The sequence below is a fragment of the Porites lutea genome, chromosome 7 (genome assembly GCF_958299795.1).
Source record: "Porites lutea chromosome 7, jaPorLute2.1, whole genome shotgun sequence".
In the NCBI taxonomy this organism is placed as follows: domain Eukaryota; kingdom Metazoa; phylum Cnidaria; class Anthozoa; order Scleractinia; family Poritidae; genus Porites; species Porites lutea.
Genome location: NC_133207.1, coordinates 11,121,968 through 11,143,600, shown reverse-complemented (window position 1 = coordinate 11,143,600; position 21,633 = coordinate 11,121,968). Strand labels below are relative to the sequence as shown.

Genomic DNA, 21,633 nt, shown 5'->3' with positions numbered 1-21,633 from the left:
AAGAGTATTTGCAGGGATCCATATTCCCAGTTGTCCAGTCGTCCCAGACGACTACAATCTCGTACGAACGATTAAGATAACTTCCAAAGTCAACCACAAAATCTTTTCAAAAATTCTTATATGATTTTATACATTTTCCCTGTGTTCTGATTACTTCACATCCACTTAAAACTTTTAGAACAACGGATAATAACTAGCTTTTTTTTTGTCTGCAATGAAATTGTAAGTTTGGTCACCATCTTTGATAGTGCGGTATTTTCTACAATATGACCGCAGGCTCAGTTTGAAGTACTGCATTCAGAGGCCATTCGTAGAAAACGTGACAGCACACATCAAGATGTAGCGTTTTTTAGAAGGCGTTTTGTCGCCTTTGGCAGGCAAAAAAGTGAAACAGAAGCTGGTGCCTTATGTGCATCAAGATATGACGTTTTTTAGAGGTCGTTTCGCTGCCTTCGACGGGAAAGAAAGGTGACGTAGTGTTCAAGTTGCACACAATTCACAGACCTCTGCCAGCATTGGTGCATCGCTTATTACACGTGTAGTTCAAAAGAGTTTTACTTCACTGAAAGCATCCCAAAAAAGTAAATTGTATGGAACAAGACCCTGTTCAACAGTCCCTTAGCAGTTTGTTCTATCCTCAGGCGTGCGTCTTTAATTTTTCCCTCAATTATTTGTTCATTGAATTATTTGAGCACTTTATTAATTTGCACATTTTAAGAACTTAAGTCATACATGTAGTATCTTCTTTGCTTTTAGCTATTAAAAATAGCTGTACAAATGTATCGTTTCTCGTTGAAGACTCTGAGAGGCCAAGAAGAGGAAGGTCTTATCGTGGAGGTAGAGGAAGAGGTCGTGGCAACAGTTATTATCGAGAAAAGAGCAGCCATCCACACCCTAGATCTCACATAGTTGATGATGATGATGACATTGATATGGATAATGTTGGAAGAGGTGGTCACAGATCTGATTCAAGATTGTAAGCATTAAATAATTTTAATTCTTTAACTCTCCAGTGCCAATTTTTGGGTGGCTACCTACCTTACATGTACCTTCCTAAGTTAGCCTTAATATCATCTGATTACTTTGAGTCGTTATTACTCCCTGAGTAACGTCTGAATCGACCGTCCAGGCTATTCCTAAGTAAGAACGCTGTGGTTTTGCTTTGACCGGTAGGCCTCCTGAGCTGTACTTGTCATTGAGTTACGTGTACTGATACTTGGTATTAGATAGCCTGAATTTCATCCGATTACTTCGAGTCGTTATTGCTCCCTCAGCAACGTCTGAATCGACCGGCCGTTAATGCCGTCCACTGACGTCATTACTCCTTGACCTTTCCTTTAATTCATGCAAAAAGTAAACCACGATTTTCAACTACACGAAAGAATGCCATTGATGCGATCCGCTGAATATCAAGCGACAATCCCGCTAAAATTTTTCGTAATTATACATAATTATGCGCATGTTTAGAGAATCAACCAATCAAAATCACTACCTGGTTTTCGGGTAGTGAGTGACGTCACTGGACGGCATTAACGGCCAGTCGATTCAGACGTTACTAAGAGAATAATAACGACTCGAAGTAATCGGATGAAATTCAGGCTAACCAGAACAAAAGTCATTAATATTCAATAGGCATATTGTCTAATTCACTTTGCAGATTTTATCATACGTGAAGACCTTTATACCTGATAAAACTCTGCAAACTGAAAAGTCAGGAGAGGGCTTTGAATTCAGCCTCACGGGATATGGGTTTGACTGACTGAAACAATGGAATACTTGAAGAGCATGAAGTTTTATTGATGGTCCTCCTAGCAAATAAATGAAAATTCAACAATTTGACAAAACTTATCTTCCAGAAAAAGGTCCAAAAAAACTTTTCATCCCAAACAAAGAGGTCTTTAACCTAGTCTAACCAGTCAGAACTTTTTCTAAAACGAAATGCGAAGTTTTCTAACCAAAAAACCCCCCAAATCACGGGCCATGTTACCATTTCAAAAAGGAGTTGGCGAAGGGAGTCACAAGCAACAAAATTTACCTGTAATTCTTACTAGTTTGCAATTCAGTACACTGTAAGATTTAGCAACACTCTTCTTGAGGAATTTTTCCTCTTGTGCAGCGCTGGTTGATTCTGAAATTTCTTTCATTTTGTTAGCTGTATTGCGAAGGCGAGTAGGCGTTTAAACTGTTTACTCTAGTTGCGTAATACATTATTCTGCATAAATATTTCTGCCCAACATTTGTTATTTTTGCTGCTTTTGTTTTTAAACTTTTTTCCAATCAAACACGTTTTACAAGAAAAAATATAATTTATTATTTAGCAATCCTATGGAGGTGAAATACTCCGGGGACATTTTTGAAGCTGTTCAAAGCACTCACAGCACGTGATTTTCACTGGTTGAAAATTCTTGTGCCAGTGATTAATCACTGCTGCATATGTTTTAAACATTACTTACACTTTCTTTGTTTTGAAAGAAAAGGCTGTACCTCTTCGTGTGTGCTTGATTGAACAAAGATTAATTAGCTCATGTCATTTTATTGAAAACATTAACAACATAACTTGCAAGTTAGGGAATTCCCTTGAAAAGGATAGAGTTAGGCTACACAGATTTTTGTCAAACTTTGCACAGTTCACAGCCATATATAGGACATTCAAAAGCTGCAATAAAAAGATGGGTGCATCAACTGATCCAGCGGCAGTGGAGAGACCTAGGAGGCCGGGGCTAATGACGAGAAAGAACGAACAGAACTGCAACGCTGGGTATACTAACTGGAACTATAACAGCAAGAGACGACTTGACTGAGGAAAGCAGATCACTCTGCTCGCCTGGCGACGCAACAAAACTATTTACACTATGTACACAAGCCTAACCGGGCATAACCGTCCATTCAGTACCGTGCCAGAGGAATTCGGAAATGGACAGTTGGTTCGGGTGTGATCACCTTCACAGTTACTGCAGTGGTGTCGATATTTGCACCTGCCAAAAGGCCAGCGGCACTGCACGTCGTTCCATGAATGGCAAAAAGGAGGGACCAGGCTGGTGTCACTGATTCCGTGGAACAAGACGACCGAGGTAGCGGGGGTGAAGCCATGGCTAGAGACCTTAAGTGAAAGTTGTATAGGTCTAAGTTCATCCTAGACCAGTCACTGAGGCCAGAGACAGCCGCGTCCTTTCTAAACGTCAGGTCATACTTTAACCAAGCTGAACCAGAGAAATGACGAATGAATGATAAGCAGCTTATACTTGGACAGGTTTGGCCAACGATGAGCATGAACAGCGCACAACACCCTCTGAAAAATAGTGAACGCGTCGGTCCAGGTCAAAATGTCTTTTTTTCCACTTGCCTGCGTTTTGACGAAGAAACCACGAGCATACCATCAAGGAACATTTGCGGCTCCTGCTCCGGCGCTCGGAGATTTACGGACAACAAATCTGCCATTTCGACAAACTGGCCACCTACAATTTTAGACACCAATTTTGAAGGACAGAGGCATGCCCCGGACCAACAGTAAAAGCCTTCTCAGACTTAAGTAATGCAAACGAAGACTCAAGGCTTGGAAGACTACTAGTAACGCCGGGCGAAACGAAAGTGGAGGGAGTAGGAGCCACGAGGCGGGCCGAGCTCGAGAGGATAATGGCCCACACTGGCGTAAACTTAGGAACAAACACAGGAAGGCTAAACGTACCTTATGCCACCGAAGAAACACCGTCACTTGTACTCGTACTCGGAGCAGACGTTGAAGAAAATAAAGGTTGTGGAGCCTCGCTAGCAGAAACGCCCGGAACCGAAGAATAAACGTGCGAGGGGGCGTTGCTCTGGATCGATGAAACGATCGGGAATGGAGTTTCTGATTGCTCGAAGCACAGCCTCGGTGAGGGAGTCAGCTAACTGAGGCGACCAAGAACTGGAAGCCGTACTCGTCACAGGACTTGGGTAGGAAAGCGTGCCGATAAGCTTTTGTTGGTCTAGCGCGATAGACGCGACATTACAAAGGAAAACAAAAAACTCTCCAGCAGAGGACGAACAAAAACAGGAACTACGAGGAACAACAGTAACGAAAACCACTTCGACGGGAAAAAACTTTTGCACAGAACTAAGAGACACGCTACGTTACTAGAACGCCACGCCACGCCAGGCTAACAAAGCTTCGAATGCAATGCAAACACAAGGTAGGTACATGGCTTACGCATGCGCCCAAGCGACATATTGCTGGACGGGAATCTGTCCCCATGCTCACGAACAATGGTAAACGCTTCAAGAGCAAACATAGTCACGTAATAGCGCTACAGACAGCCAACGCGCCACCAAAGAACGCCAAAACACTAGAGACCATAGCTGTTAGCCGTTAACTACATTAAATATGATTTAATAGTATTTAATAAGGAATGGTTCATCATAGAAGGAACTATTTCCATGCCACGAACAATACCAGCAAAGACAATGTTTAACAGAGATAAATACGTAGATCTAATTAATAAGAAGTGAACAGTTTATATCCTGGACACAAAGTATAGAAGTTGAGTTTGATTTGCTAGCTGCATACCCCATTCACCTAAATGTAGAGAAGGGAGTAGCTAAGTTTTGGAAGAGAAGAAAGTCGAAAACCTTACGACAGAAAGGCCACAGAAATGGATAATTTCTAAAAACTGTGAAATTGCTAAAAGGTTCACGATGCAGTGACAGCCGCTGCTTGGCTTCATTAACTAATTCATGACGATTAATTCTAGTAATTTAAGTTTAGATTTTGACTGAATTAATATTGATTTTCTTTGTATATTACTATGATTGATTTTTATAATCTTATTGTACATTTCATTAGCAGCCTTTGCATTTGTACTTGAAGTTTATTTCTGCTTTTGTATGTTGTGGCTCAATTTTATCCTTGGTTTGAATTTTATTTGCCTTTGTTTTCGCGCAACCGTTGCTTGACGAGCCTAAAAACGGCTGCGATGGAGCCAAGTTCGTGTGAAAATTGCTATAAGCTTACTTCGGGCCGTAGTACAGAACTGAAACTTTGATCTATCGGCGGGGAATTTAACCGGCAAACTAATAAATTTGGGTTTTCCACGGTGTATCACGAATTCCGAGCTAGATTCCGGGGGGAAAAGACAAGATTTGGACAATAAAAGCCAAACTGAAACGCACTTTGGAAAAACTCGTCTGCGCAAAGAGACGCACTGAAAATTGCTCTTGTATCTTGATTTTCGCTCACATTTTGAAGGTACTAGCCCAAATTGATTCAATGTTTTCTGTGAAATACTTTTGCGGTCAATATTTCGAGCCAGAATAATAAATAAGAACAAGCCGAAAAGTCACCAACTTATCCTGTACCTCGTGCATGACTTATAGCTATGTTTCCCAAAACAAGTTACCTGGGGTCGCAGTGGCGCAATCGGCTAATTCCGCAACTTACGGTCTCATCTGATCTGATGGGTCACACAAGTGAGTCGGTTCAAACCCCGGCCGAGGCCACAAAATTACTTCTTTTTTCCTCCAATAACAAAGAAATCGAACTGATCTCGAGATATCTCGAACTAACTCGGCGCTCACTTCGTAAAATAGCCGACTAAAGCCGAATACTTACAAACTTTGCATGTCCAATCTCGTTTCAAAAAAGCAACTTTGGGACATTCCTGAGCGTCGCGAATGCTTTGCTTCGCGCTCCGCCGAAGTAATAAAATTGAAACCAAGGATGAAATTGAACCACAACATATATCCATAAACTAAAAACATGGCTCTTCAACTGTGTCTAACTACTACACTATCTAGCCAAGTGCATGTAATCCAATCATCAATTAGTATAAGATTTTCATTACTACAAAACTATGAACAGTGAAATGATTATTTTACAATAAGTTCAGAAATTCAGGAAAAACCAGTGAAAAGAAAAACTGTGGACAGTGGAATGATAATAATAATAACGGAAAACGATAGGTTCCTAAATTCAAGAAAAACTAGCGAAAAGGTCACCATGAATGCAACCTTGCCGTCGCCTTAGTTTTAAGGTGATTTGTCACCTGACTCTTGAAATGACTAAATTCTGTGGAGTTCTTGAAATGGTGTGGTAGCGCCTTGAAAACATTGGCAGGGCTGTCTTGGAAGGTACCTGATTCTAATGGCACCTGCAACATACCTTGACTAGATGATCTTAGCTCCCTTGTATTGGTACGAGTGTTTAACTTAAGATATGTGGGTCAATCCTCAAAGTACAGTGTCTTGAATACATTACTTATAAGTGCTGCTTCTTGCTTTCGACGACTGGGAGTCACGCTAGTTTAAGCAAATCACGCTTGGTTGCATAGCACTCTAAAACAAAACTAGCAGCCGCTAACTGTACTCGCTGAAGACACTTAACAAGATAATCTGGTATAGGATCACTGACAATGTCTTTATAATCGATCTCTGACAAAATAAGACACTCTGCTAAGTGTTTTCTGACATTATACGGGGCTAGGTATTTCAACTTCCTCCGTACGGACAAAGTTCCATAACAACTTGAGATCTTGGAGTTTATCTTTGATTTCAGGTTGAGGTTTTCGTGCACTTCCGTACCAAGTGAGCAGAACGTTAAAACTCGCTCGAGACTCTTTCAATTTGCGCAGAGATTTATGGAGTTTCCGTCTGGTCCATGAGTTTGTGACATCTAGAGAGCTGAAAGAAGCATTTCGCTAGTCTTCGTAGGGTTGAGCACCAAGTTACTTCGGGATGACCAGGTAGACAGCTTGTTCAGCGCAGCCTGCGTCTCCGCCTGACAACTCTTAGGTGATTTTCAAGGAGGTCATCACCAAGATTAAACAATATTGAAATTACCAATACTAATATTATTACAATCAAGCTTAAAAAAGACTTTACTATTACGGAAATGTAAAGGGCAAACAGCCTGAAAGCTTAAAGGCTAAAAAGGCTATAAGACAAAGAAGGCTCAAATGAAAATATTACAAACTAAAATTATTGGCAAATAAAACTCATTTATGTCCTGCTAGGTAGTTTGTAGAGTCATTTTGTGCCATAGGTTTGAGTTATGGGTTATTTTACAACGTCACTTTTAAACAGTCTTTACATGTAAATGAGGCTACAGTCTTGGAAAGAATGAAATTGAACAGCAAACCTCCATCTCCTCGAAGTCAAGGATAAAGCCGTGCGAAAGCCAAAATGCCATTGTCTCATTCTTGAGTTTTTTTTGAGGGGTGGGGGGTTGGGTCTAAATTTTTCATCGTTTTTGTCCAAGATTGTAGAAAATTAATAGCTGGCACTTTTTGGGGATTTTTTTTCTCTGAAAAATGACTTTAAGCAGCTTTTACACATGTAATTGTATCACAACAGTAACTGCTGCTTATACGAATAGCTTATCATTAAGGGACCAAAAATTCCAACGGTAACGGCAGGAGAGTAGTTAGACACTATCAATTTTGTGCCATGCTCCCTAAGAAGACTGTTTTGCAAGGCTAAACTGTTAAAAAATATGAAACATTTTTAACTAATCAAGTCATCCTTGGGGGTAAAAGACCACTATGTGCATTCTTTATATGATTAGGTAGTTCCTGACCAGAAAAGTTTCGCTAGATAAGAGCGAACTTGTTTTTTTTTTTTTTCAAAACGGGTCTCCAATAATGTATCATTAGGGCTTCAATATAAATCTTTGTTTGTGAAAAGACTGGGCCTGCAGTTATTTCGCAAATAAAGGAATAGAAGAAATTTCACGTAGGTAAAGGGCAGGTTCAGAGTCATTACAAAGGTTTCACTGTTCATCAGTTCACACCTCGTTTTTCATGATAACCTAATGTAATTATCACCACAACCTTTGTAGACCAAAGGCCTATGAGGCTTGCTAGCTAAATGATGATAAAAATGGCTTTGAGTCCTTTCTGAATGTGGAGTGACCTATTTTCTTTACAGAAATGAGTGTTTCTGACGTTTTACTAGACATAATATAATATTATTAACTTGATTGCAACTATTTGATCTAGTAACCCTTACAGAGGAAGACCTCCATCTCGCCGAGGAGATAAAAGAGATAGTGATAACAGAGGTGATGTGAAATCTAGATTAGGGACCACTTCAGTGAATAGATCCAGTGGCAATCAAGGTTGGCACAAAGTTGTGGTAAGCCGTGCTTAACTGCTTTTGGTTATTGTATGTATTTCAGTTTGTTTTTTCGTAGTGTGTTAATTATCCATTGCATGGTGTAAATGCAGTTACCTGTAAATGAAATTTAATGCAGTTAAAATCAAAGAGCACCGTCTTGTATTGGCAGTTAGCACACAGCTCGTTGGTGCAGGCACAGTCCGCTTTGCTTGCATCAGCTTCGGCTCTGTGTGCTTTGAACAGCATTTTGTGGTGGCACTGGGCTTTGTTCAGCCTTCGGATCTCTTTCACCCCCTTTGCTATGCCGTCCTAATTTTACTACTGATTAGTCAGTACGATGAGTGCTTGGTTCCGTTGACATGGTGGCTGATGACTGGGAGGTGCAGACTTAACAGCCACGGGAGCCTAAATTCTATCTAGGGGCTGCCAAAAGTGGTAGCCTCTGGACATCCAAGGTAGCCACCTCCCTTACCTCATACAGTTGTTACATAGCCAATAGATCATATGTTGCAGTTCAATAATGAACTGCTTAAAATCTTCCTTTGGTGTTAGGTATGGTAACGTGCGTGTATGATAATGAGTTTGAAACAAATGTAAATATAATCATACATACATAAATACGTGCATACATACATACATAAACTTTATTTTAACTCGACATTTACAGAGTAGCTCTTTTGAGCTAAAATTTACGTTCGCAAATAAAATAGAGGCAATGTAAGAAAAGTCGCACGTAAGCGTGGATGTAGAACCTCGCTCAACTTCACGTTTAATCGCAACACTTTATATTTTGCAAAATTTACGTGCCTTGACGTGCGTACCCAAAAACGCGTTAGTGAAAATCAACCTTAAGAGAGTTCCAGAGCTTTGCAGCTTCGTGCTTGATGGACTCGAGTCCATAAGTGGTTGTCCTAGGTTCAAGTGAGCTTAGTACATTATTCCCTCTTAAAAAATATTTGGAACTGCGAAGAGAGAACAGTTTCTTAAGATATGTAGGATGCGCAGAGACAAAAACGCTTTTAAACACTACAATAATAATGAATAAGCATTTTGTGATTTCTTCCACTGTACAAAGATGTTGTCTTAGCCTTCTTTAGCAACTCGTCATAACTAGAATTTACATCATTAAATATAAATCTCAAATGCGTTTATTCAAAAGCTCTAGTTTATCACGATTTTTCGGGACAGAAGTCCCATAAAAGTGAACTGTAATGAAAGTGCGGTAGCACAAACGCCTTATACAAGTCTGAATTGCTTGTTAACCTTATGGCACATTTTTGAGATGTGACAATTAAAGCCTAAATTATTGTTAATGGTGACGCCTAATAAGTCAATCCCTGAATATCGGTAATAAGTGGAGACCACACGGATGCAAAGAAGTATTCGAAAGTTAGCGAGTTTGTGAACACCACTTTGTCTCTGGAAAGCCGTTACCGAACTGGGACAAATTTAACGGCCATAGGGTACTTTTTTAGGTAAAAAAGTGCACAAGGCGAAACACATCGAGGCAGCATTGAAGAGAACTGTTGGAGCAAAGGCCTGACGGAAATTTGATATTGAACAACAAGAGCTAGAGTTTATCAGAAAACAAATGCTCTTGGACCAAGGCGGCGAACAGTTATCTCAAATAAACTTTACAGAGGCTTTAGCGAGTACTTTATTGGAAACGGTCGAAGATCGTAGTGAAGTACATGTACAGCTTGAAGCCCCTGTTACTGAAGAGCCCAACATGCGTATGAATGTTGACAGTGATGAAAGTATGGTGGACAAGGAGACACAAACGGAAGAGCTCGATGCTACATTTTCAGTTTCAGATGCTAAGACCCATAATGAAGAATTTGCTGTATTTCCAGTATCGGACACTGAAGCCCTGACTGAAGAATTTGACTATATGTCCGTAGGCCAGGATTGCCATCATTTGAGGTTGTTCACAGGTAAGAGAGTTGGACATTGACCATTGCAGCAGAAAAACAGCGGGATGGTTGCTACACAAGACTCTTATGTACTGCCCTCGGCATAAGCTGGAACGGTCATTTATCTAACATAGAGCCCTGTGGGGACCTGCCTCCATTTTTAACAATTCTCCAGATGCACCACCTGCAGTTAAGCGGCCTCTGTCGGAGAAGCAAGAATGAGGTTGTTTCCCAACTTCTTCTTTGAGAACCAAAACACGGCAGATGCGCAAGGGAACGCCCAGCAACAACATTCTTTGACCAGCTGCAGAGTGATACCGGTCATATGAGACCAAAAAATTCCATCTATCATGCCTAACAGAGGGTAATGGGACAGCTTTGCTTGCGCGGGCAGGTCCATTGCCAAAATTTTCCCCAAACTCACACCAGTGAGCCTGCTCAAGGCTTATGGTTACAGAAAATTTCCACTTAATGCTTTATCTTATTTATTAATTGTTTATGTTTTCTTGAAACCAGGCACAAGCCCTTGATGACAATCCTGTGTGCATATTAGTTATTGTAAGCCTTAATTAAAGAACCAAAAGCATGGAAACTTGGCATTTTTTATGTTAAAGGCACGCAACCAAATTAGGCCTTACTCCAGAAACATCAAATGTTTCAGTTGTATAGACGATAGATATAGTTCTTTTCAGAGATAGTTTTCCACAATTCCCTAAAGTAATAATTACATGTATTTAGATTTTTTCTGTGAAGAAAAAGTAATTCGTAATATTTTTCATTACAATCTAAAACACAGAGTACAAGTCTTATTACGTTGGATGACGTAGTCAGCCAGCGTCATAAGTCGTCACGGTCGATCTTTTCCATGGGGTCACAAATTGTCTTGTTTTTTAACTTTCCTATCCCGTGCCCATCCCGAAAAATTGTGCGATTTTTACTGGCTGCAACAGACGAAAGCTACTGCGTAGAAAGTCAAAGTGCAAATCGATAGAAAAGGAAGCCGGCGTGTCTGAATTTGGCTGTATAATAGGGTTGTTATGTTGCTTCGTTTCGAAGTTGTGTTAGTTGTGTTAAAGCCGTGAATAGCTACACAGAATGTGATTTTTAGGCTGCGTTTAATTTGTCACCGAACCAACGAGTTCACCAACGGGTTCATAATTCATAATCAAACCAGTGAGCTCACATGTAAACTTACCGAAGGAAATACTATTTAAATATGAAACAAGACGCTCTGTGAGTGTATATTTGGGCGTGGTCGTACTACGGGTATGATACTTTGAACATGCCTTATTGCAGTAAATATCTTACCAGAGAAGACAAATCCTTTACTCCACTTGTTTGCTGAACCACACAGCTTATACAGTATGTCCCAATCCACAACAAAAATGGTGTCATTTCACGACAATGTTTGAAAATATGCACATCTTCAATGCAGACATGCTTGGAGCCAAATTACAACATAGGACAATAAGGTTTATCTCAGCTCCACTGATACTGACAGATGTGTTTTCACACCCATCACTTTGTACAGTGTATTCCGGATACTAACAAGGGCAAATAAAGTTCCTTAAGTCCAGTATCCACAAGGATTAATAACAGAGTAACACATTGCATAAACTGCTATAGGGCAGCACTGTTTACAGGAACATTGGTAACTATTAACATTTGATATACTACAATTTTCAACATTGCTTGAGAAAAGATGAGGTTCAAAGGTGGCAATATGTACACCTTTAAGTTCATATATATCCTCATTCCTATGTAGAGTCTGAAAATATTGTACTAATTTATGCTTGGATGGTATTTCCAACACTACATATGTCCCTTCACTATGACTGTTATGATACATATCTCTAGCATGAGAATCAAATGCATTATATCCCCCAGCCTCAGTGCTGTAGATACCAACACCAATAATTGCCACCATTAAAATGAATGAGTTGTAGTTCAGTGCCAAGAGTGTTTCAAATGCTGTAACCTGTGAGTGGCATATACAGTAGTGATGGATGTTACAAGTATAACTGTCACTGTATTCAAGGTGGAAAAATTGCTCAAACACTGTTACCATTCCTGGCAATTCTGTTAACATTGACATAGATTGTCTTGCAAGCAGTGACAGACAAGAATATAATTGAATACCAACAATCATTATTTGAATCATATCATCAACTGAAGTAATCTTTGTTATATTACTGTAAATTAAAGCGCACAGACTCATTGCGACACATCGTTGTCCACCATTTTCCCCAAATCCTGTAACATTTCCTTGACAGTATGGAGTATTAATTGTTTTTGCAGCATCTACATGAACTGGAGGTCCTGGATTCTTCTCTACATCAGTACAAAGCTTAATTTGGCCAAAATTAACCCGGTGATTCAAACTGTTTTAAGCAGTATAAAATGGATAATTACATGTACAGAGGGGCAAATTCTTACTTAGAAGCCTATTTGGATATCTCATTCCACCTAAATCGCCTGTGCTCTGACGCTTGGACGGCAGATACACCTTCCCTCGTTTACGAACTAGTTTTGGAGTTGCCCCTTAACTAAAAACCTCACACTGTTAGTTACTTCTGTACCTGTTTAAGAGTAAACCCTTTCTACTTTTAACGTAACAATGAATTTCAGACGACAATGGTGTATTTTTCCGAATTATACTCTTCCATACAAAAAGTGTCACTTTCCGTGTTTTCTGTAACAAAGCTTTTAATTTGTTCATTGGTAGTCTGCTAGGGGCATGACGGTAACCTGTCATTTCGTTCCATGGTCAGATCGTTGACATCGTCCCAAGTCACATCGTTCCAATCAATAGTCAGATCGTTCCATAAAATAGTCAGTTCGTTCCACATATGAAAAGTCAAGTAAATCTTTCTAAATTTGTTGAGTGAACTTTATCGAGAAGAAAAACGTTTCGTTCATACCACAAGCTGATAAAATAATAATCGATCCAAAGTTGATTCGATCCATCCTAAATCGTTTGAAAACAAACAAGAGACGATTTCAACCACCCACGGGCTTTGACATTTAAACCGCTGCTTTTGAGAGTTTTTGAGCTAGAATCGATTGATAGTTTTGAAAGATATAGCACAACAAGTAAAAGCTATGCCGTTGTGAAGGTACAGTATTTCGAAGCGCTTGTAACCTAAATATTTCTTTGCAGCGCCCGATTTATGCAAATTTTGAAAACAACGCGAGTTTCGAATTACAATGTCGATTTTGTGGTAATTTGTCATGCCGAAAATATAATGGACTAAATTGTAAGTTCTGTTATAAATAAATTTCCTTCGACAAGAACTCAATTCAACTTCTTTTATTTCCTCCACAACATAATTTTCCTTCTGTACAACTAGCTCATTACCTTCTCTTGTCGTCACTTCGCTGCCATCAAAACACTCTAACACAAAACTTGCTGATAATGCAAAATCCCGACGCACACCATCTTATGAAAAAACACAACACGCAATACAAAAACAAGTACATTAACCGTCACCCTGCTAAACAAAATTGAAGAAGAATTGTTGCAGTTATCACAGTAGTTCCAAAAGAAGCCTCAGTCCCTTTTGGTTTCAATTCTTGACAATCGTCTCGTCCTCCATCGGAACAGATTTTTATCACAGGCAACTAGCTGTGTTCCGCAATGCAAAATCAAAATCACTATTGACACACTGATAACCGGCTACACAAGTCTTGCGACTCTCAAACTTGTTCAACATTCCTCTATTCAAACTCTTATCCATTTTACACGTACACTCCTGATATTCCGATTTGTTATTACGTCTATGGGGTCCATGAGTCTTTGATGTCATTGAATGTCTTGATAATTTCCTTTGTTTTTCTTTGAGTTCGCGGACCAGCCCATTCCGAAAACACTCAGTGTTATTTTTTAGTGCGGGCCTACCGCGAACAGTGTGTGCATTTGTAAGTTTAACCCGGGATAACATAATTGAACAATATATTAACACGTTCCTCGAAACGCCGCGGCCAAATGTTATCCAAACTGCTTCTCACTGCTGCTTTGAAAAATTTCGGATCAAACGATATCCAAATCGTCCCTCATTGGATTATCCACTCGACCTAACAAAATCGACCAATCACAAAAAATAGACATAAAATAAAGAAAAGAGCAAATTCCGATGACCTCTTAGGAAACATGCAATTAAAACTGTCTTTCGATGATTGGTGCATTTCGATCCTCTCGTCAAAAAAATGTCAGACGTCAATCATCCTAGCGGACCTCTTAGGAAACGAAAGTTTTCTTCCACGGGTTCAAAAGGTCGTTGTTTATGATTTGTGATTGGTGGATTTCGATCCGTTTTTTGAGTTTCTCTGTTTCAAGGTTCGTTGCTTGTGATCTTATTGTGACCAAAACCCGACTTTAATATTCCAAATATTTTTGATAGATTTCATCCCTGGACTTCAGACTTCCAAATTTCGATGAGGCAAAAATACTGAAGATTCAGATTAACTTTTGAGATCGTAAAAGTGCGGTTAAGTGCCGTGTGCAAACAGAACTTTCTTTCCCACATGCCTCTTACCTTGTACAAGACGTTCGCGTGACAGACATTCGCCTCGCTTCGCTTGTTTACTTGCCTTGTTTACGTTAGCACGTATTGCGTGCCTATTGCACTTTTGCGTCAAAACAAGCCGTTTCCATTACTCTATTTGGGCCACGCCCAAATAATAAATATTGAAGCAATTTTCACACCGCAACGACGATTCTCTTGATCTGAAACTCTCCCGGTGAGGAGTCAGTTGCAAACTTCTACAGTGGTTCGAGAGCCATCTAAGTGGACGCGGTCAGCGGTGCTTGCTCCACGATTCACGTCAAGCTGCTCTCCAGTTCCATCAGGCGTCGCTCAGGGCTGCATCCTCGGTCCTCTTGCTGTTTCTAGTTTATGTAAATGACTTCCCGCTGGCGATACAGAATCGTATTTCGGTCTTCGAAGATAACTAAAAATGTTCTAGAGTTATTGAAAGCCTACAAGACTGTGAGTCACTCCAAGGGGACCTGTACAGTCTGCAGCGCTGGAGCGATGGTTGGCGCCTAACGTTAACACCTCCAATTGCGAGGTACTTAGCATCACCATTTCGCTACGATCACAAGTTGAACAGCAACTCACTTACACACGTCACTCAAGTAAAAGACCTCGGAGGCAGTAGGCAGCGTGGCCGATTGCAATTGCAATCCGGTGGTCCCAGGTTCGAGTCCCGCTCTGGCTACTTGCTAAATTTGTGCTCGGTCGACCAGAGTTCAAATCTTCGGCCACGTTTGTAAATAGCCAACTGGTTGCCTCCTGCCAGCTGGGGTTTTTAATCCTGTTATGTTGTATTCGAATTATTTGTTTTCAAATATTTGAGTGTAGGGCCTGTAAACTAGCTGGATAAGCTAAGTGCACTTTCCGCTGGAAACAAGCCTTTAAACCTTTTTTAAACCTTTAAACGTCTTATGGGACACTTACATTAACACTATGTTAGCTAGGGCAAATAGGATGCTCACATTTTTGCGCCGCAATAGTGATAAGTCATTCACTACCAACCATAGAAAATTACTATATCTCACATTCGTAAGATCATATATTGGCTATGCCAGTGAGGTACTAAGAGTCTTCAATGTTCAGCAACAAAATTCATCTTGAACACGCACTGGTAGGAGAATATTTGTTGTCATGACCGCCTCTTTCGCCTTAATCTGCTGCTGTTAACATACCGACACGAAGACCTAATTTTGTATTTCAAGTGTCGCAGTGGCTACTACTCCAAACCCTTAGATGTGTCTTTTCAGGAGCGTAGTCATCAAGGGTTGATTTCAAAACAGAATGATATGAATTAAACAACGAATCAAGATCAGAACATGCTTCATCAAATAAGAGGGAGCTTCCAAAAGTATCTTTAATTCCTCATAATCAATCAAACGCAGCTTCCGATAGCCAATAGTTTTCCTTTGAAGTTGCGATTTATGCAATAACAAACCAAAAAAAGCACAATGATCAGAATCCAGAGGGTCCACAACCTTAACCTCTTCTATAAATCTACACTGATTTCTAGTACTAGTAACATCCAAAGCGTGTCCACTGGCGTGAGTTGGCAATGGGTAATGCAATGGGCGGAAAGAGTCATTCAATTACAGTCTCATCAATACAAGCCATGTATTAACAAGGAGGTCATTCACTCACTGTGAACAAGAGAGGATAAAGCTCAGAGAATTACGGCCCCACGTAGGCCCTATACCCATCGTAATCTCTCTAAAGTAATTTTTGGATCGTATCGGTGTTCTTGGGGAAAATATTTCCCCGCGTGTTGCGTGGAAGTTTCGTGGAGGAGCGAAAGTGCAAAAACATGTCTAGAAAGCGGGAGTTTTGATGAATGCGAAACATCAAGAGAGGGTTAAGATGCGAAATGAAAATAGTTTTGTGGATTTTTTTTTTGTTCTTTATTTGAGCATGTATAAATCGCCATTGGCATAAAGAAAAAGAAAATCGTCAGAAGACTCACAAAAGAAATTTAAGTTTGAAATATAGTGTTGAAAAGCAGAACGTGACTCAAAAGAGCATGCTTTAAAGCATCAAGGTTTTCTTTCTTTCCTTTCTGGCACGTAGGTTATGCAACGCATTAAGAATTCTAATATTTTATCGAGCAAATCTTATTTTGGCTGCTCTGATTCTCAGTGGAGTCATACATTGACATTGAGAGGTCATGACGCTAGTCCGTTAAATTGAGTATTGTTTTTTGCGGTTTCCGGTGTGGTTTACACAGGATTTATTTGATCGCAGATGCAATTGTTAAGCACTGGTTTTCTTTGACTTCTTTAAAGCCTGAAGCTTTTATTGCTCCTAAAGAGCCATTTTAAAATAAAGATTTTAGTTTCTTCGGTTTTCTCCGAAGTCCTTGTAGCTGAATAGCTAAATACGTGTAGTTTTTTGTCCGTGAATGTGATTAATCTGGTCTTACCTCATTGATCGTAAGCAAAGAGTCAAAACAAAGAACGTCTACTCAAGTTGGCATGCAGTCCAGTGCGGTGTTCCGTGGGGCTCTCTTCTGGGACCGCTGTTGTTGAAGCCAGGGAATATTAAAAACGTTTGTTTTGAAGCAAATTAGGATAGTGGATTGAAAACCATGCAGAGAGGAAGCATTAACACAACGCCCTAGGAGTACTACTAACAGAATACCAATGGTAGTAACATACCATTCAAGCCTTCCTAACATTGGTGGCATTCTACAAGAACGTTAGCGGCTCTTGCCTTTTTCAGACACGCGTGGGAAAGCCATCAAAGACGTACCTTTCATGGCATTTCGAAGACCCAGGAGTCTGGGTGACTACCTAGTACACGCAAAGCGTGCAACAAATACGGAGTGGTGCTCGAAGGGGACAGTGGTATGTGGTAGCGGGACCGGGTGAAAGGTGTACTTCGTACAGAACTGGAAAGAGTTGTGCTGTTAATTAAGAACTAGACTGTAATAGTTGTATACTTGATGTCTTGTGAAGTATTTCATGCGCAGTATGTTTGGTCACCAAGAACAAAATTTAGGCTAAGGTTTAACAACCATAAGTCTCGTTTTAAAGCCCAATCAAGGCTCTCTGTTGATCGTAGAGATAAGGACGATCTTGTGTTGTCGTTATCAATGGTGTGTGATGCTTGTAATGGCCGTTCACCCTGATGAAGGCTGGTAAAGTCGGTCGAAACATGGATGAAAGACGAAAACCCATACCGTTTTGCTTTTCATTTGTAGTACTTTATATATTGTAAAGTGCTATTGATCAGCATTTGTAAATAGCGCTATATAAGGTATATAATTATTGTTATAATTATTATGTAAATGTTTTATTTTAGAACGTTCTTTTAAATATAGATTGTGAATGGAAAACAGCATGACAAAGATTGGTTGATAAGGAAACTTCAGAGTGCTTGTGAAGAACCATTTCAGGCAGTTGATGTAAGTAGTCTGTTAATAATATATAGAATTAGCCAGGGCTAAAAGCGAAGCCTCCGTTTATATAATTATAATAAAAGCCATCAAATTTAAACTTTATAACATTAACTAGGGTTAGGGTTAATTAGGGTTGCAATGACATCGGAGTTGTCATAGCAACGAAATGAGGCTATTACCTATTTTACTTACAGAAGTATTTCTCGGCACTGGGAACTGTTCTTCCAAAATCATTCACGAGAGCTTTTTCCTCCAATAGCGGCCTCGATGTTCGTGAAGTTTAAACGAAATCTGTAAGAGCGTTATCGAGATATTTTGGGATAAAGATTTTGTGGTTAGAAATACGGTAAAAAATGGATAATCTTGATGTTCGGCTGTTATCTGGAGAAAATGAAGCGCTTTTTACATACAATTTCACCTCATAGTAGTTTTAATCTTTTTAAAAACGTGTGTGAAAGATCATGGAGATAGCTCCAGCCGATTGTTAGAAAGAAGGATTTGATGTATGTATCGAGGCGCTTTTGTTAGCGGTTTTTGAACATTTTGGTCTACTTTAACAAATTAGCGAATAATTTTTAAACCGCTCGATAGATTTTTTAAAAAAATTATTTTTCTTGAGATTAACCTTCCTTTTATATGACCCTTTAGTTTCAAGATGATTGATATATTGTAACGCAGTAAAATAAGGGCTAAAATTCGCCAATATTTTGGCAGAAATTTTATGTTTACAAATGTGAGCCTCTCATTGTTCAGGGTATTGTCTCCAAGGTTCATATTTTCGCGCATAACAATAGCTAGCATTTTTGCATATGTCAAATGCATTGTTAGTTACTGTTGTTCACGTGAAAAGAAACTTGGAGACAATGCCTTGAATAATGAGAGGTTTTCACTTGTAATAACGAAACTTCCGATAAAAAAGTAACGAATTGTAGCCCTTATTTTACTTCCTTACAATGTATCAATAATATTGAAACTAAAAGGTCATGTAAAAGAAAGGTTAATCTCAAGAACCTTAAATTTTACAAAAAATCTATCGAGCGGTTTAAAAATTATTCGCTAATTTGTTAAAGAAGACCAAAATGTTTACAAAACCGCTAACAAGAGCGCTTCGATACATACTAATAAAACCCATTTTTCTAGCAATCGGCTGGAGCTATCTCCATGATCTTTCACACACGTTTTTAAAAAGACTGAAACTACTATAATGTGAAATTGCATGTAAAAAGCGCTTCATTTTCTACAGATAACGGCCAAACAACAATATTGTCCATTTTGTACTGTGTTTCTAACCATAAAAACTTCATCCCAAAATATCTCGATAACGCTCTTACGGATTTCGCTTAAACTTCACGAACATCGAGGCCACTATTGGAGGAAAACGCTCCCGTGAACGATTTTGGAAGAACAGTTCTCAGTGCTGCGATATACTGCTGCAAGTAAAATAGGTAATTGCGTCATTTCGCTGCTATGACAACTACGATGCCGTTGCAACCCCGATCATAACAAATGTAGGTAGTTTATGCTCAAACTTGGGAGGTATTGGCCTTGAAAAACTGTATCCAGCCACCGTAATAGAACTTTAGGAGCCTTTAGCATCAGTTCACCTTTAGAGGGAGGCGTTAAATGGTTAAGAAAAAATATCCCACAAACAAACCTGAAATGAAAAAATTGTGACATTATAGGTCCCTTAAGTAGCAGCAATTTGCAGGTCGCGATTTTTAGGGTCAGTATTTCTGTCTAAGTTAAGGGAAGACCTGAAAGAAAAATCAGGCCAACTTAGGGACTTCTGTGTTCCCATTATATATTTTCTTTTTTTTAACGGGCTCGGACGAACAGTCATGTGTAGATTTTACATTTATACCCCGCAAAGTCTGAAACAAAATTTTACTGTAAGCCAAATGATAACCTTTTTCGCTACTAATAACTATAATTCAATCTTTAACGTACACAAGCTGTGCGGTACGTGTTCAGGTGTTGTGCAGTGCATTCATGCTAAGAAACGTGCGATAGACTTACAAAAGGGGGGGTCATTGTGCCAGGTGTTCCTAGTGGAGATCGTGCAGCCACGCATGTTCTGCGAAGAAAGCTTAGGAAAGATTGAATTTAGAGCTTTTCCGAAACGTGTCGGTCCACGAATTCTATCACTTGAAAGCGTTGTTTTCTTTGGAACGAGTAAACACCATTGAGTGGTCGAAAAAAGTAAGAATCTTAATTAGCAAAACTGCGACGGTGTGATGAGCATGTGGTTTATTTTCGGCGATGACTGAAATGACGTGCCATGTAAATCATTTTTTTTATCTCTGGCAATGATGTAATTTCTCTCGAGTCGAGGCCCTTGAATTTTCGTGTATTTATACACGCGTATAGCCTGCGACCGCAGAAGTATTTCCGGTCGTCGCTAACACGTGTACTAAATCAATTCAGAAACAAAAAGTAAATATGTTCAAGAACACTAGACGTGGATAAAGTGGGAAGTAAAAAACCTTTCGTGTAGAATTAATCCCCTCCTCATTTCTCGATTTAATCTTGAAGTAAGCAAGACTGAACGCCGCTGTAAGAACGTTTTTGTTAGTCTCGCTTGCGTAAGCAGCGAGACTCATAATCTAGAACGCATTTTTCGTCGTATTTAGGACACAAATGGGGGTCATTGTGCCCGGCGTTCCTTGCGGAGACCCTGGAAACTGGGAATAAGAATCGTTGCGTGATTGAAGCCGCGCATGTTTTGCGAAGAAACCTTCGGAAAGATTAAACTTAGAGCTTTTTCGAAACGTGTCGGTCCAGAATTCTTTCGCTTGAAAGCGTTGATTACTTTGGAACAAGTGAACACTACTGAGTGTAGAATTAATTGCCTCCTCATTTCTCGATCAAATCTCCAAGCAAGCGAGACTGATGGCCGCTGTAAGAGCGTTCTTGTTTTTAGAAAAAAGACAAACTCGGGCTCGAAAACCCAACGAGTTATGGAAGAAGAGCAGCATACTGCAAAATTATTGAATGGCAAGTAATGAATAAGAAAATGAATAGCAACACTTCAGTTTTAATTCAAGAAAGGGGAGCAGCCCGTCTGAACTGTTTCTAAAAATCTCACGCTCTTTAGTCTCACGACCTTGTTTTGAGCTATTGTTGTAAATGAACAATGGCAGATAAATAACTTAATTTCTTGAGAATTTTTATTCAAAAACCCATAAGTTAATCCTTAAAAGCAATTTGCGTAACACTAACTGGTTCGTGGATCCGTTCACGCAAGTTAAATCGGCTGAGGACGTGGCAAAATTCAACATAAATTCAATTTTAAATCGGGGTACATTTTGTGGTTTTTCTGTCACGCCGATGTCAAAATGTAGAAAACGTCCACGAAACCTTGATAGGTACAAAAATTATCTTTTACTTGACCACAGATTACAGAATGCACTTAAATTTTCTTCAAAAACCTCGCTGTCTTGGTTCAAAACAAGCCAAGCGCAACGCCGTGAAGAAAACAAGGTTGAATTCCTCGAAAGACAATTTCATAACGAAAAACTTTTGTTTGTCCATGAAAAGGAAACTGACCATTCTTTTGAACTTTCCATTTGTATCTTTTATCGGCGTATTTTCAATGTTGAAATGTAAAACTTTGGTCTTAATGAACGCGCGCCAGCCATTTTGTTGGTGGATGTCATTTACTAAGGTGTTAAATCCGTTTCTTCCCCAACCCCTAAGGGGTTGATCATTT

The 21,633-nt window shown here is 39.6% G+C and overlaps 1 protein-coding gene across 4 annotated transcripts in view; it reads left to right on the top strand.

Moving 5' to 3' along the window:
• LOC140942692 (nuclear RNA export factor 1-like) overlaps positions 1 to 21,633 on the top strand; it is a 73,166-nt gene that overhangs the window by 7,217 nt on the left and 44,316 nt on the right. For 3 of the 4 annotated variants that reach the window (XM_073391658.1, XM_073391656.1, XM_073391654.1), the window contains exons 2-4: positions 757 to 976; positions 7,968 to 8,103; positions 17,847 to 17,930. In XM_073391658.1, coding sequence (XP_073247759.1) covers positions 757 to 976; positions 7,968 to 8,103; positions 17,847 to 17,930 — 440 coding nt within the window. The remainder of the gene's footprint in view (positions 1 to 756; positions 977 to 7,967; positions 8,104 to 17,846; positions 17,931 to 21,633) is intronic. The other variant, XM_073391657.1, reaches the window with a different exon arrangement.